This window comes from Larus michahellis, chromosome 17 (genome assembly GCF_964199755.1).
Source record: "Larus michahellis chromosome 17, bLarMic1.1, whole genome shotgun sequence".
In the NCBI taxonomy this organism is placed as follows: Eukaryota; Metazoa; Chordata; class Aves; order Charadriiformes; family Laridae; genus Larus; species Larus michahellis.
In genome coordinates, this window is record NC_133912.1 from 3,669,776 (window position 1) to 3,685,310 (window position 15,535).

General features: G+C 56.2%; 1 protein-coding gene across 5 annotated transcripts in view; it reads right to left on the minus strand.

The window, feature by feature from the left end:
• Nucleotides 1-15,535, minus strand: part of LOC141732449 (opioid-binding protein/cell adhesion molecule homolog) — a 318,029-nt gene that overhangs the window by 116,194 nt on the left and 186,300 nt on the right. For 4 of the 5 annotated variants that reach the window (XM_074561476.1, XM_074561477.1, XM_074561475.1 and 1 more), the window contains one exon: nucleotides 2,394-2,478. In XM_074561476.1, the coding sequence (XP_074417577.1) occupies nucleotides 2,394-2,478 (85 nt within the window). Of the gene's footprint in view, nucleotides 1-2,393; nucleotides 3,469-15,535 lie in introns of those variants that run through there. The other variant, XM_074561474.1, reaches the window with a different exon arrangement.

Sequence of the window (15,535 nt, forward strand, 5' to 3'; positions counted from 1 at the left end):
GCCGGGAGAAAAACCCATCAGGGGCTCCACATCTACCACCAGCACCACCCATATGGAAAGACTTCCCAGGGCAGTTTCCCCTCCCTGGCTCTCCGTAGGGTATGGCAGCCTGCAAATAAATCCTCGGAATTCTCCATCTTTGGGCTCTTGTGTGCAACCCCCCCCCCCCGCCCCCGGTTGATGCCACCCCTTTGGGTTGCTGCATTCAATGCCTTGCCCATCTCCAGCCCCCAAGGGAGGACAGAAAACTGTGGGGTGGGAGAGAAGGGGGGGGAGGTGGGGGGCATTGGGGAACAGTAATTCAAGAAGAGATGGGGAGAACCGAGGGCAAACGGGAGCCGGAGGCCAGAGACCCGACTGCAGCCAGGGAAAGCTAAACTTGAAAAGACAAAAGGAAGGGGTGAGAGGATGGAAAAGATGCACTGGAGAACCTGGGCAGGAGGAGATGCTGAGGGGGTAAAAACGGGTGGAGAACAAGTGCTTTTGGGGCAAGGCGTTCCTCTAAGCGCCGGGGGATGCAGAGTTTCTTACAGTAAAGCTAAAACACCCCATCGCTCCGGGGCTGGCTGCTTCACAAACATCCCCTCTCGCAAACAGCAGAGAAAAGAGGCCAGAAGCTTTAAAAAAAAAAAACCAAAACAACAAAATAAAAGGAGATCCAAGTCAGCCCTCTGCTGGCAGCAGCCTTGGACGGTGCCGGAGCCGCGGGGCTCCCCGGGGAAGGGGCTCAGCACCCATCCTGCTCTGCCCTCCACGGACATTGCCTGTGAGAGCCCCAAACCCTGCGCTATAACGGGAAGGAAAATGCAGACGGCGAGGAAAAGAGCACCAAGGCCACAGGCATGTCCCCGGGGGGAAGGTTGTCTACTCTTCTTTAAACTGCCTTGCTCGCTCCAGCTCAGGTTAATCACCATCCGTGTGGTTCAATTACGAAAAGCACAAGGAAAAGTGCCCTCTGCTCTCCTGCTGCGCCACGGCCCCCCCCCCAGTTACATGGGGTGATGGCAAAGAGGTCCCAGCAAGTCCCTGGCTGAGACCGAGGAATAGGGATGCGCCCGGCACAGGCAACATCCCGAAATCCACGAGCAGCCGAGCGACCAGCACCTCTCTCGGCAGCACCCACCTCCAGCCGGAGCCGGTTTCCCACCGCCACGTTACGCATCCAACATCTCCTCTCTACAGAGACCATGGAAAACATGCCGGATCCGCCCGTGCATCCGCCTGACCCCCCCGTATGGGTGAGCGGAGCATCCTCTGCCCAAACCGGCACACGCTCCTCCATCCCCGTGCCGGCTAAGGGAGAGGAGGACCCGCTGGGCTGGCTGATGCCAACCCTCCCGCCTGGCTGTGGGAAGAGCATCTCCTCTCTGCTGCAGCCCTGTTCCTCCCAGTTTGAGCGAGGGAGCAGCCAGCCCCACGCGGGGGGCAGACGCGCTGCTGGCTATTGCGGAGAAAACGGCAGACTAACTCCTCCAGACTCACGTCCCACCATCCCCCTGCATCGCCCCTCAACTCCCAGGGTTGCTCGTCCAGCTGGATTGAGCAGCTCAAGTCCTCCCTGGGCTGCCTGAAGCACGCACAGCACGACCCAAAGCCCCAGACGCGAGCTGACACGCTCCAAAAAAATAAGCCGGGCTGCTATCTGTTCATCTAGCCACGTCCCAATAGACGCTGCGATGTCTACTCAGAGCCGCTATCCTACACGGGTAATGCACCATGTACACCTGTAACTCATTCAGGGAACAGAAAAGGGGATGCTCTGCCGTATTGTGCAGCGTAGAAGGGGCCCATCTGCATATAAGCCGCCCGCCTTTCTCCTACGGCAAACCGCGTAAGGTAAAGCATCCATCAGAATTCATAAGATGCACCCCAGGAGTAAAAGATTGATTTGATATTAACAGATCCGTGCCGAGACTATAAAGTGATCAAGGCGAAGCGCTGACACCTCGGAGGCATCGCAGCCCTGGAAATCCACTGGCAATGCAGGCTGGCATCGGCACAGGCAGTGCGGACCCCCCCCACCCCACCCTCCCCTCCCACACAGCCACCACGCACGGAGACAACTTTGGGAGCGACAAGGCAGCGCTAACTCACTGTCTGCCACCTAAGCCCCTTCGTCACCTCCTCGTCTGGCACCCGCAGCCCCCCGCCAGCACCGACGGGAGGTTGCCAGCCCCACGCTGCAGCACAAGCACATCGCTGTGTCCCCCCCGGGCTTCAACCGCTCTGCCGGGGTGTCCCCTGCCGCGATGGGGACGAGCCCCTGGGATGCAGGCAAAGTCTCCACCTGGTCCCAGGACCCTCCGGCAGCCCCGCTCGGCGCACAGACAGCATCCCCCGAGAACCGCAGCCAGGACCGCCCCCCCCCAAAGCAGAAATCCAGCTGTTCCTACCTGAGCGTGGCACTCTCCCCTTGCCGCACAGTCACGTTGTCCATAGCTTTGGGGAAGGTGGCATCTCCGCTGCGCACGGGCACTCCTGCGGGCACAAGGAAGAGCAGCCTGAGACAGAGGACGACTAGGCACCTCCAGGGCAGGGCTAAGCACCCACCGACCCCCATCCTGGCCAGCAGGGACTTTTCCAACAGGCAAAAAACACACCCGACAAGGCCACCAGGAGCGAAAAGGGGGGTGGGGGTGGGGGGGAAGAGGAGGGAAGGGGTGCGTGTGTGCGGGGATGGTGGGGAGCAAAACCACCGGGGCGAGCGATGCGGAGCTCCACGGAGATCAGGAGAGCCCCCGGCAAGGCAGCCTGCGAGCGCTGAGCCTGCCGAGCGGCATCCGGAGGGAGTCCCCAGTATCCTTGGGTGAGGGAGGAGGACGGGAGGGCCGGGGGGGAGGAGGAAGAGGAGGAGAGGAGGTGCAGAGCAAGAGATGAAGGTCACAGATGTGTGGCTGCTCCGAGACGCTACTTTAAGATTCAGTTGTGCACGCGCTGCGGAGATCTGGCATCAAAAGTTTATAACCCAAGGAGGAAACGTAAGTGCCTCTGGCAGGGAAGGGAGGGCGGCCATAAAAATACAGGCTGGGGGGAGCAAAACCGGGCTCGGAGTTGGGCTGTTTGCCGGCTGTTGCTCTTTCGTTTAAATCATAGAGGGAAACGGCAAAACGAAGATGAAGGAAAAAAGGAAAAAAAAAAAAAAAAAAAAAAAAAAGAAAAAAAACCAAAACCCAGAAGCTCCCCAAAAATGTCGCAAGATCGAAACTTCCCCGCGGAGCTGCAGGCGACGTCCCCCCGGCGGCGGGGCGAGAGGCTCGGCAAAGCGGGTGTGGGGAAGGGGATGGGGCGAGAGGGGTGGGGGGCTCCGGTTCAGGCGCAAATCGCGGCGGAGGGGTGTCGGGGGAGCGGGGGAGGCGGCGGCAGCATCCCAGCCCCGCCGGCGCGGCTGGCCGGCAGCATCCCCGGGCGGCGCGCAGGCTGACTTCCCGGGGTTGTCATGGCAGCGGCTCCATCACTGACCGGCACTTTGCCTTCCCGCACATACAACACCCCACACCCCCCCACTGCACACACACACCCCCCCCCCCCGAACAGCACAGGCAGGCGGGGACGCACGCTTCGACACTTTAACCCCCTCCGCACCACGCTCAGGAACCGAGACACACACACACAAACACACACACACACCCCTTTAACCTTTTCAAGCCCGGCTCAAGATGAGGGTGTCGTTCCTCACGCTCGCCATGCAGCCCCCGAAAAGCCGAAGGATGCTCGCTCCCCTTCTCTGCGTCCACCTGTTGATGCGTCTCCCACCCCGCGGCGTGCGCCGCTTTCTCCCCTGTTCCTAAGGAGCTGGGAGCCTGCCCGCAGGCAGGGCGGTGACAAAACGGCGTCCTGCCACCCTGCACTCGCCCCTCAGGATCGTGTAAGGCTGGAAGGGGGCTCCGAAGGATCTCCCCACCACATCCCTGCTGTCCCCACTGAGACCACTGCGAGGGCTTTCCACCCAGGGCAGAACCCAACATCAGCAACAAACCTCCTTGTTTGGAGGCACCCGGAGGCCACCATTTGCTTCCCCAAAGAGCCACCGAGGGCACCAAGACCTCGGTGACCATCCGGACACATCTGTCTTTGTGCCTACAAAAGCCAACCAACGTCACGCCGCCATCTCCCCGCAGCATGCTGCACAGCTCCTCGCGCCCCAGCCAAGACAGGCTGGACCACGGCTGGGTGCCTTCCTCCAAGGGGCATCTTCCTCCTCTACTGAATACATCATGGAGAACCTGCCCCCTCTTCCAGGGGCTAGAAGAGGAGCACAATGACCAGTGAAAGTGTTTTAGCTATTTCGGGACCCCAACCTCATCCCGAGAGCCAAACGCAGCTGCTAAAACCGATAAAGCGGCTTTGAAAGGGTTTTTCAGTGCTCCCAAGCCCTGCTGTCCGCACAGCGGGTCCTTTGTATATGGCAGTGGGACACAGCGACCCTAAATACACCGCTAGCCACGGGCTAGCACTGCAGAGACGCGTGCTGGCTCCCGGCACCAGCTATGGCTGCAGGCACCAGAGGGATGCTCGCTGCAGCTTGGATAAATAGGACAGCCGAGGAGCCGAGGGAAGCGCAGAGAAAAGCAGGGCTGAGTTTTCCATCAGAAAGCTCTTCAAGCTGCCGAAAAGTTGGCTTAACCCCTGAACATGCGGGTTGGCTGCCTCAGTGCCCAAGCATCCTTCAAGGAGGAGGAGGGTGGGGGGAGAAGGGATGGGGAGGAAGGACAACCCCATCTCCTTCCCGATCTGCTCCCGCCCTGGCACAGAGGAACCGGGGCTGCCGGCAGGGAAGGAGCAGCAGCAGAACGGAGTCAGCACGAACCCCCTGCGGCTCCCCACCAGGGAGGCAGCCCGACCCCGGGCGCTGCTGAGCCTCGTCCGGCAGCAGGACAAGCTCCGGAGGAAGGATGCTGCAGGGACCAGAAGCTCCGCCGGGTAAAACGGTGTTTACCCCTTGGGATAGGAAGCTGTAGACATAGAGTGCGTGTCGCAGAAAGCCTGCCAGAGCCGGTGCAATTCAGGAAAGGGGAGATTTAAAGGGGGGGAAAAAAAGCCTGTCTGCCTCAGAAGGAGCCTCTGAGGAGGCTGGAGAGACATGGCTACATGAACAGATGTAAAGGCAGGGCACAAATGGATAGACACACCGCTGAACTGGTTGATACAGGCAGGTAAGCATATATGGGGCACCAGGGAGGGGAAAGGGAGCACTGGAAAGGGAACGCTATACATATTTACGTAACAAGAAACCTGCCTAACCGGGCAGGCACCCAACAGCCTGGAACAGCCACGCAGGAGACTTCAGGCGCTACGTCTCAACTGGGCACTTCGGGCATCCGACAGCGGGTGCAGGGGGCCAGAGCAGCCTCTCCTGCCCCGGTTTTCTGATCCACCCCATCACAAATATCTCCCGGCGCCACCGCTGCGGTTAACGCTCCCCGCTGCATGACAGCGCGGGCGTCAAACGGAGGGTGCAAGTGGGGGCACGGGGGAGGAAAGGGCATGGGAGAAAGAACTCGAAATCCAGGGGGCTACAAAATCTGGATGCAGGCACAAAGACGGCAAGACACAAAAAGCAGAGCCGCTTTCTGTAGCTAGACAGTTTGCAGACCCGAGGTCGTATGGGGCACTCGTGCAGGTGGCTTCAGCTCAGGTCCACGTCTAAAAATATCCCCCTCGCTGAGAGGGACTCAGAGGCTGGCACGGGCCCTGGGGGCACCAGGCATATGGCAGTGGCGGATCCTGCTCCTCACGGTGACGTTAACAAGCCCTGACCTTCTCTCATCATCCCAGAGGCTCAGAAAGAAACCGAGACTGCAAGGACGAAGTCCCTCCACCTCCCCGTCTCTCGCCTCCCAGCCGATTGTCAATCTCGGCTTTTATTAGCGGTGCAGTTTGGCCTCCGTCTCCCTCGGAGATTTCTCCCTCGTTGCTCTAATCAGGAGCTTGCAAATGTCAAGAGTACAGGCCTGGAAGTAATTAGTGAGGGACCGGAGCCCGGGGGCCGCGGAACAGCTCAATGGCAGCAGCCACCAGGACCTACAGACGGTCGCCCTGGATTTTATCCTTCGGCCTCACTGCTGCCGCCGGATTATTTTCCCCTTCTTCGCGCAGCTCGAGGCATGCCGAGATGCTCTCCGTGCAAGTCCAGCTCCCTTGAGACGAGCTGCCGCAAGGAGGGATGGGGAGACACCAGTGACACCAAAACCCCACGCACTTGGCCACCAAGTGTCACCTCCCCGCTCACAAGCGCCCTTTCAAGGACACTGCCTCTTCAAAAAGAGCTCCAAAGAGTATTTCTAACTCCTTTTAAAGATGGCACAGATATTCACAGCCCATGGCTTTCCCACGAGCACCCTGTCTGGGTAGGGGAACCCTAGGAAGCACGGACACAGCGAGGTGCACCTCACCCCGGGACGGCAGCTTCTCCCGTGGGGGACACAGCAAACCACCATGTCCCCGCCGAAAGGTAAAACAGCCCTCACCGGGCAGAGAAAACTGCAAATCTTAGGGCAAAGACCACAGGGAATAGCTTTTTTCCCTTCCTCTGAGATGCACTTTGGTGTCTCTGAGCCATTCTGCCTTGTTGGCCACCGAAGGAGTTAACGCTGCACCCAGGACAGCAAAAAAAACCCAGCCGAGCTGCAGGGGAGAGCAGTCCTTGGAGAAGGTGGGCTTCTTTAATCAAAGAGCTAATCCTTGCTCACAGGGCTTCGCCCCCCAGCGCTGGTGGAAGTGGAAGTTCTCCAGATCTCCCTCTGGAAAAAACCCGGACAAGCTTTTTCACAGAGACGCCGGCTCCTCTCCGGTCCCCCAGCTTGCAGACAGCTGCTTCCCAAAACCGGGGCTCCTCTAAAGGCATTTTCTCTCCCGGGGCACGCAAAATATCTCATCCTGAACATCTCGGCCTCACTACCCGGCCAAGATATACGTAACACCTCCACGGCGCGGAGAAAGCGAGAGCTGCGTCTTGTTGGTACCCTGCTATGTACAGATGGCGCCTGGGCTCGGGGCTATAAGATTTTTAACTAATATCTTTCCGCACTATTATCCCCTCCTCCCTTTTCTCCCACGTCCTCTTTCTCTCCCTCCTTCTCTCCATCTGTCCCTACCCCCTTTTTTTTTTTTTTTTTTCTCCCTCTTCTCCACCTTTTCTTCTGCACACTTGCAGCTGCTAATTTTTCCCCAGCCTATTTGGCAACCCCATCCCGACACCTCTTCCCCCACACCCCGCCGCCCTGCTGCTTTGCTTTTCCCGTTGGCTGCCGAATATTCTCATTTCTTCACCCAAAAAGAGAGAGGACCGGGCAGGAGGAGCAGAGCGTGCACACCCCACTGCAGAGCCGCACGGCAGAGAGCATCGCATCTCCCCACCCCGGGATAAAGCTGAGCCGCTGGGAACGGGGAGGGACAGCAAAGCATCACCTCTTTTCCCAGGAAAAAAAAAAACCTTGGAAAAGCCATTTACAGCTGGATCAACCGCTGCCCGGCCGACGGCACACACGCAGCTCTCCCCCTCTGTCTCTCTTCGGCAGAATTTATTTATCCCACTTAATTTTTCCAGTTGTTTTATCTCGTTTTATCTTCACACTAAATCAGGCTTTCTCCACAAACTGAACTTTTATTTTCCGTGCTGTTACATTTAATGCATTTTATCGCATGAATTTAGCCCTCCAAAAAAAAAAAAAAAAAAGAAGAAGAAGAAAAAAAAAAGCTGAGGTAATTGTGGAAAAAACAAACAAACAAACAAACCAAAACCCAAAACCCCAAAACCAAAACCGCAGCCTATTCTTCAAACTGATCGCAGATGCCTGAGCTTGCCTGGGTGGAAAACGCAAACTGGAGCCTCCTGCTCCTCGCTAACACCCCGCTGCTGGGCTGGTTTAGCTGTCGATACCCAGGTAGCCCCTCCGACACCATCCTCATGCCCTAAATATACGCCTAAATCCTCCCAGCTTCCATAAAAATCCTTCCAAGGAGGTGCAAACCCAGCCTGGGGTAAGGCTGACAGCATGGCGAGCCCAGCCACTGCTGGGCTGGTTTAGCTGTCGATGCCCAGGTAGCCCCTCCGACACCACCCTCGTGCCCTAAATATATGCGTAAATCCTCCCAGCTTCCATAAAATCCACCCAAAGAGGTACAAACCCAGGCTGGGGTCGCGCCGACAGCGTGGCGAGGCAGGTTGGGGTTCAGGAGGACCCATAAGACCCTCTCCACTGCAGGGCGATGGTTGGGGATCTCAAGGGGATTAATTTACACTTAATGTTCAGCGTGCGGCTAAAATCCCCGGCCGAACCACGGACACACGGCACGCTTAAACCCCACTCAAATTCAAAAAAAAAAAAAAAAAAAAAAAAAAAAGGCGGGCTCTGAAAACACCCGCCCTTGCGGAGCGAAAAGCGGCTCCCCCTCGTTACGCCAAATATTATTAAAGGCAAAAAATAATTAAAAAAAAACCCCAGCTCTGAAAAAAGCCCTGCGCTGCTCAAACAAACCTCGTCGTGGCTGAGACACCCGGCGCCGGCAGAACCGTGCGGAGCCGTCACAACATCGCCCGAAAAGCTTGAAAGGCGAGGCTTTCGTTCTCCAGCAGTATTTCAGACAACGATCCAGGATTATTTTTTTTAATTTTTCCTTTTTTTTTTTTTTTTTGTTGTTCACCCCCTCTCTAAGCAAAGCAAAATGTTAAGATTTCCTTGGCGAAGCCAAGATCTTGTTGGTTGCCATTCCTGTTGGTATTTAGTGCGTTCGGGCAAGTTTTCAACTCCCACGCGGTCTTTTCCCTTAAAAACCCGACTCTCGAGGGAAGGGGCCATTACAGACGCGCGACATTTTGCTTCCTTGCCAAAACATTTCCATATCAAAACATGCCAAAGTTCAGCCTGCTTCATGGAGGACGTTGTCTCGCAAACAAAAATAAAATATAATTGGCCAGCGGAATTGCCAAACAGCACACAAAAAACCCCAAAACCTACTGCATTGCAAAGTGTTTGCCGGCATCCTGCTTCCAAGGAGCCCGTTCCCAAAATTCCCAAAAAAATGGAAAAAATCAGATTAGGGCCAGAAAGGAGGGAATTGGGGCCAAAAAGGAGGGAATTGGAGCATTAGAGAAGAAAAAGAAAGTGCAAGGTGGGGGAAATACCTTCATCCGGGCTTCCTCGGGGTGGATGGAGGTCCAAGGATGGGGGTCTACGGTCACCCTGCTGCAGGTAGGGGGGATGCTGGGGGGGACTGGAGGGGACCCACAGCCTGTGCTGCTTGTTTGGGGGGAAGTCTCAAAGGCTACACATCTGCAAGGGCACAGCCGTTAAGGCGAATTTATTTGGGGGCGGGGAGAGCCCACAGATAGTCCCTGCCTCCCCCTTAATGAGAGGGTGCCGACAATTCCCTGCACATGGGATGCTCCAGCCCCACAGCACCTGCGGGAAGGGAGAGGGAGATCGGCCTGGCCCCACGAAGCCAACTCCCTTTTTTGGACAGTGAGCAGCAAAGAAAAGCCTACCTGCTTCCACAACACCCCAAAAGACACGGGTTTTCCATAGCGGGGTGGCTCAGGGGAACCTGAATGTGGTACAGGTACCCACGTGTGCACTACGGGCTCCTGGGGACAGCCACCGTGCATGGGGACAGGGCTGTAAGGGTGGGCTGCTGTTGGGGACAGAGCCCATGTTCCCCCAGACAAGGGCAGGGTGGGCAAGTTTGAGGTTGCAAAATGCCCCTTTTTTGCTCAGAACCCCCTGAGCTGCAGGGGACAGGGGGAAGGGGGACAGGGGGAGGAACTGCTCCATCCACCCGCGGCCCAAAAGCCCTATTTAGAGCGAAAGGAGGGAAAGTAGGTTACAAAGAGCGGAGGCAGACAAGCTGCTGTAAACAGGGCAGCGGTGCTGCACGCTCCCACAGGCTCTCGTCTGCTCAGAGCACGGGGCAGCGCCATGGCCTCGTTTCCCCCCACTGTCACCTTGAAGGGGCTCCCATAGCCCCAGAGTGAGCACAGGGGATGGGAGCCCACGGGGGGTGCAAAATCGTCTGCCAGCCTAGAGAAAGCCATACGTGCACTTGGGTCCCCACCATGCGTGAGCATCTCCAGTTCACCCCAAACCCTATGAATGAGCCCAACTCAGAGCCAGGTTCACCCCAAACCCTACGAATGAGCCCAACTCGGAGCCAGGTTCACCTCAAACCCTACGAATGAGCCCAACTCGGAGCCAGGTTCACCCCAAACCCTACGAATGAGCCCAACTCAACGCCAGGTTCACCTCAAACCCTACGAATGAGCCCAACTCGGTGCCAGGAGGTGTAAGTCTGAGTTTGGCAAAAGCCACAGCAAATGTTCAAGGGCCACAAGCCGGACCTGAACCACAAAGCGAGAGGGAAGAGGGGGAGCAACCAGGAGGTGACCATGCACGGGATGGTGGTTGCCTACTGAGGGCACTGGCCACCCCGAGGCCCAAGGGGCCAGGAGCACGGACAGGCCTGAAGGCAGCTCTGAGATGGAGGAGTTAAAGGAAGATGTGCAGATGGGGATGCGCTCTGACAGCACAGGAGCCAGGCTGGGTTTGACGTGGTTTCTCCATCATTAATCCCACATTCATGTGCCACCTAATGACTCCTCGCTGGCACAAGGCATGGAGGCACCATCCCATTCCCAAATTAGTCCGTGAGGCAGGAGAAACACCAGAAAAGAGGACCTTGATCACAGATGGCTGGGCATTGCTGAGCCTGGACATTTGAGTCTTTGCAGCCATTACAGACTAGAAATGGAAAATGGGACCCGGGATTTACTCATGCGTTTACCATGGTCTTGCCCTGACCGTGGGCAAGACAGAGAACTTCTCTGAGCCCCTCAGCCTGCCAAGTGGAGCAGGAACATTTCTTCCCTCTCCTGGAAGCATTACGAGGCTCATTTCATAGACGCTTGCAAAGTGTTTTGCGAGCTCTTAACTGAATGAATAAAAGAACAAATAAATAGATAGCACATAGCCCTGTTTATCCTCTTTCTAAATATGAAGCCATCGCATAGCCTCTGGGCTTATTTACAAAATACGGAGACGTAGCAATGATCAGAACGCCGTTGTGCCACCTACGCTAGATGCTGGAAGAGGGAAACCCCACGCTCTTGGCTGTCCTGGGAGGCTCTGAAATGTGCCCCCAGCACATATTCAGAAGGTGAAAGAAAAGGGAAATCATCTCTCCTCAGCGTGCACTGGTGTTTTTCACACCCGGATGACACGAGAGCCACCCACCTCGGGGCTGGCAGGGCCAACACAACCTACTCCCACACTGGGAGGCAGGAGGACCAGGCGTCCCCCAGCGCTGGGATGAGCAGCAAACCCATCCGCAACTGGCTCCAAGCCCTGGTGCCCTGCACAGCCCCGCTCCGACACAGGGCAGTAGGGTTTGCCAGCCCGCATCAAACCTCAGACCTGCCCCGGATTCGGCAGAGTGGCCAAAACAGCAAGATTTAAAGATAAAGAGAGAGGGAAGAAGAAAAAAAAAAAAAATACGCCTGACTAATTACACAGAGATGAATGGGAGCTTGAAAAGCTGTCTCTCCCTTGCGAGCGATGGCTTGTGCCCTGCAGCACAAGAGCTGAAGCACCGCACTTTGGGCTCCACCTGCCCACCACGCACCCCTCATCCCTTCCAAAAAAAGTCCTCTCCTCTCAGGCAGGATGGTCCCCCATGGATCTCACCACGGAGCAATGTGCCCATTGCCCTGTCCTCCACCACCCCCCCGGGCGAGCCCAGCAGCCTGCCTCTGCCTCGACACGCTCATTTTTGCACCTACACAGCCCCCCGCTCTCCCCAAAGCAACCAAACGATGTGCACAAGCCTTCGAAATGTCTTGTTGATGGGGTAGCTCCTGCCTGCTGGAAGGGGCAGGAGGGCTGGGAGCAGAGGGGACCTATGTGAGGGCCCTGCAGAACTGGGGAGGAAAACGCCCCCGTTCCGCATCCTTGCCCCTGCACACTTGCCATGGCAGAACCTTCCCCATCCTTGTCCCTCCACACTCCCCATGGCAGCATGCTCTCCATCCTTGCCCCTTCATCGTCACCGTGGCAGCACGTTCCCCATCCTTGCCCCTTCATGGTCACGGTGGCAGCACCTTCCCCATCCTTTCCCCTCCATGGTCCCCATAGCAGCACCTTCCCCATCCTTGTCCCTGCACACTCCCCGTGGCAGCACCTTCCCCATCCTTGTCCCTCAGTGCTCCCCATGGCAGCACCTTCCCCATCCTTGTCCCTCCATGCTCCCCATGGCAGCACCTTCCCCATCCTTGTCCCTGCACGCTCCCCATGGCAGCACCTTCCCCATCCTCGTCCCTCCATGCTTCCCATGGCAAGACATTCTCTATCCTTGTCCCTCCATGCTCCCCATGGCAGCACGTTCTCCATCCTTGCCCCTTCATCGTCACCATGGCAGCATGGTCTCCATCCTTGCCCCTTCATTGTCACCATGGCAGCACATTCCCCATCCTTGTCCCTGCATGCTCCCCATGGCAGCACGTTCTCCATCCTTGTCCCTCCACGCTTCTCTATCCTTGCCCCTTCATGGTCACCATGGCAGCACCTTCTCCATCCTTGTCCCTCCACGCTCCCCATGGCAGCACCTTCCCCATCCTTGTCCCTCCACGCTCCCCATGGCAGCACCTTCCCCATCCTTGTCCCTGCATGTTCCCCATGGCAGCTTTGGCCATCGTGTTAAGCAGGTGAAGGTCTAGACGCTTATTCTCAGCCTATCTGAACTACCCGGGCTTCGCGGGCTGCAAGTCCCAGAAGAAATAAAAATTCTCAGCATTTTCAGTCTTTCCCCTCCGTGGCCAGTGCAGATGATGGTTGTTTGGGTTTTTTTTACCTTTGAAATTCTCGCTTCTAAGGGCTGAAGCAAAGGGGGTTAAAAAACAAAACAAAACAAAACAAAAAAACACCAACATTAGGTGAGGGAAGGAGCTCAGTTTCTGCAAGCTTTGGAAAACTTCCCTGGGAGCGTGATTTTTGAACTGCAGGTAAATGCCAGTGCAGGTCCCCCCGCCACCGGAGCCAGTCTATCTGCTCCGCGCGTGTCTCGCTGCTGATTTATTCCCAGCGGTATCGGGCATAAATATGCAAGTTGCAAAGCCGGGGTGTGGATGTGAGCATCTCCATCTTCCCGGGTCAGTTTTAATCCATCTTTCACAGCCAGCCTGGTTGGAGCCATTCACTTCTGACTCCAACCCAATTCTCTTCAAAGCCCGGGTCCACCTGGATTCCGGGATTAAAATCTAGGTTTGCAGCAAACGAAACGAAGCATGCTTTATGAGTGAGAGGAACCCTGGGGGGAGGGTTTGACTGCAGTTTCAAAGGCTGAGCGAGGTTTCTGTACACAGCACTGCCTTGGTTCTGCTCACTGTCAGCAATCCCGGCGATCTCCAGGTTGCTGACAACCCAACAATCTCCCGTACCGCAGGCAGGGAACAACCCGCAAAGCCCGTTATCCCGTTTTGCAGAGAGAATAACGAGGCAGGAAGAGACCAAGGAACCCAAATAGAAAAATAAGGAATAAGAGACCTGCCCAAGGCCACCTTGGAAGCCCAGGGTCCCTCCAATGCGCACCGTTCCCCATGGACACACGGCCTTGGAGCAACCAAGGTTGCCACCAGGAGCTGGTTCCTCCCCCAACAAATAGCCCTGAGGCTGCTTCTACCACCGATTCCAAGGAGGACGCATCGCTGCAAACCCACCACTGTTCCCAAAGCGGCGGGCACCAGTTCCAAAACGCTGTTTCCAGGCTCGACGGGGGATGAGACACCACGGCCACCCTGCCCGGGGCCCGTCATCCCCAGGGACGTGTGGCCGATGGCACGAGGAGCTCGAGAGCTCCATTGCTCGCCGGCATCTCCTCATGTACCTTGTTACTAAAGCCGGCATTTTTCACGCTAAGCAGCTGTTCTAACATAAAGCAAAACCAACACGAGCGGTGCGGATCGTTTTCTTCCTAACCGCTTTATTTTTATTTATTTGTGGGGGGGTTTCCCCCCCCCACCCCCTTCCTATCTCCTTCACCCTTTAAAACTAGCCCTGCTATTGCGGCTGGCTCTGCAAGGCACCGTCCTGATAAGCAGCCGCTTGCTCACTTCTTCTGGACCTCGCAGGCTCTCCCATCCATTGTTGTTTTCTCTGTCGCTACAAATTGGCACTTCTAAAAGAGATTTCCAGGCCAAGTATTAACCCCCTCCGGAGCCCAGCCACATAAACACACACGTTATTTGTCAACCCGGCGAGGAAGGCGAGTCAAGCTGTAGGGAAATTTAAGCGACTTGTCTGAAACAGCAGCGCGGAGCGAAGGCGGAGGAGCCGAGACAGACATCCCTAAATGCCACAGGACCTTCCCTCCTCCTTCCAGCCCTGCAGCCGAAACCCCAAAATCCTCCCTTTCCTCCGTAAATCAGCCATAAATCTGGCTCCCTCCTCCAGCCAGAAAGAGGACCCAGGAGCCCTGACATCACCCGGCCGTATTTAAACCCAAAAACAAGGTTTCTCCTCTCGTTGCAAATTCCAGTCCCAACTCCTTTTAGAAAAAGGTTTATAGAGGTTTTATTTATCGGCAACTCCAGGATGATAAAATGAGGCCGCCGCGAGCCCTATTTATTTCCCACCCTCGGCAGGCATCGGAGGGGGCTGAGATGGGAAAGGAATGAAGGGCTCCAGCGCTGACCCCGGGCTCCTGCTGGTTTGCAGACCGCTGGGTGATTATTTTATAATAGCCGATAGCATCTGTGATTTAATGCAGCTGTTAGAAATTAGCAAGGACTCCATCGAAAGCGTCCCAGTCACTCACGATAACAGGCTAATAAATCACTCCCCCCCCCCGCTCCCTGGCATTTATGGTTCTATTTTAGAGATGCAAAGCATAGATCCGGCTGCTCTCCTGGATTTATTTTTATTTATACTTTTAATAATGCAATTAAATAAATAAATTTAGGATGTTGTGACTCTGTTGCCAAAAACAGCGCTGATGAGAACTTCCCCTGCATGACTTCCCTTCGTTGTTTTCTCCCCACCAGCCAATTAAACGGAAAACAAATGGCTTCAAGGCTCCTCCAAGATATTGTTTCCTAGGCACGGGGTGAAGATCTCACACCACCGAAATCCAGGGGAGGCAGGAAGGGAGACAGGGAAACCTGGGGTGGCTTTCACTCTTCTCTCCGTCCCAGTTTCCAATATTCAGGATTCACAATCCTGAATACCTCGATGCTACGTTTCACGGAGGGCTACGCGAACGCACCCACAGTTGCCCCGTCTTCAATCAGCCCCATCGTTTTCTTATGGGGGGCATTGCCTACCTCCCTGAAAAGATAAGGAAAAGGAGAGATTTCCCTCGGGGGTCCAACCTGGGCGCTTAAAAACCTGCCCTGAAATAGGATGGCTGATGCCGGAGCAGAAGGAGGGTCCCACGAGGCTGCCTGCCACGTCTCTCTCCACCCTGCCCTCTCCGTGCCCCTCTGAAGCCAACCAAGGGAATTACGTTTGCTGCTCGGGATGATGCGCCTGGTCCGGACGTCGCGCTTCGGAGG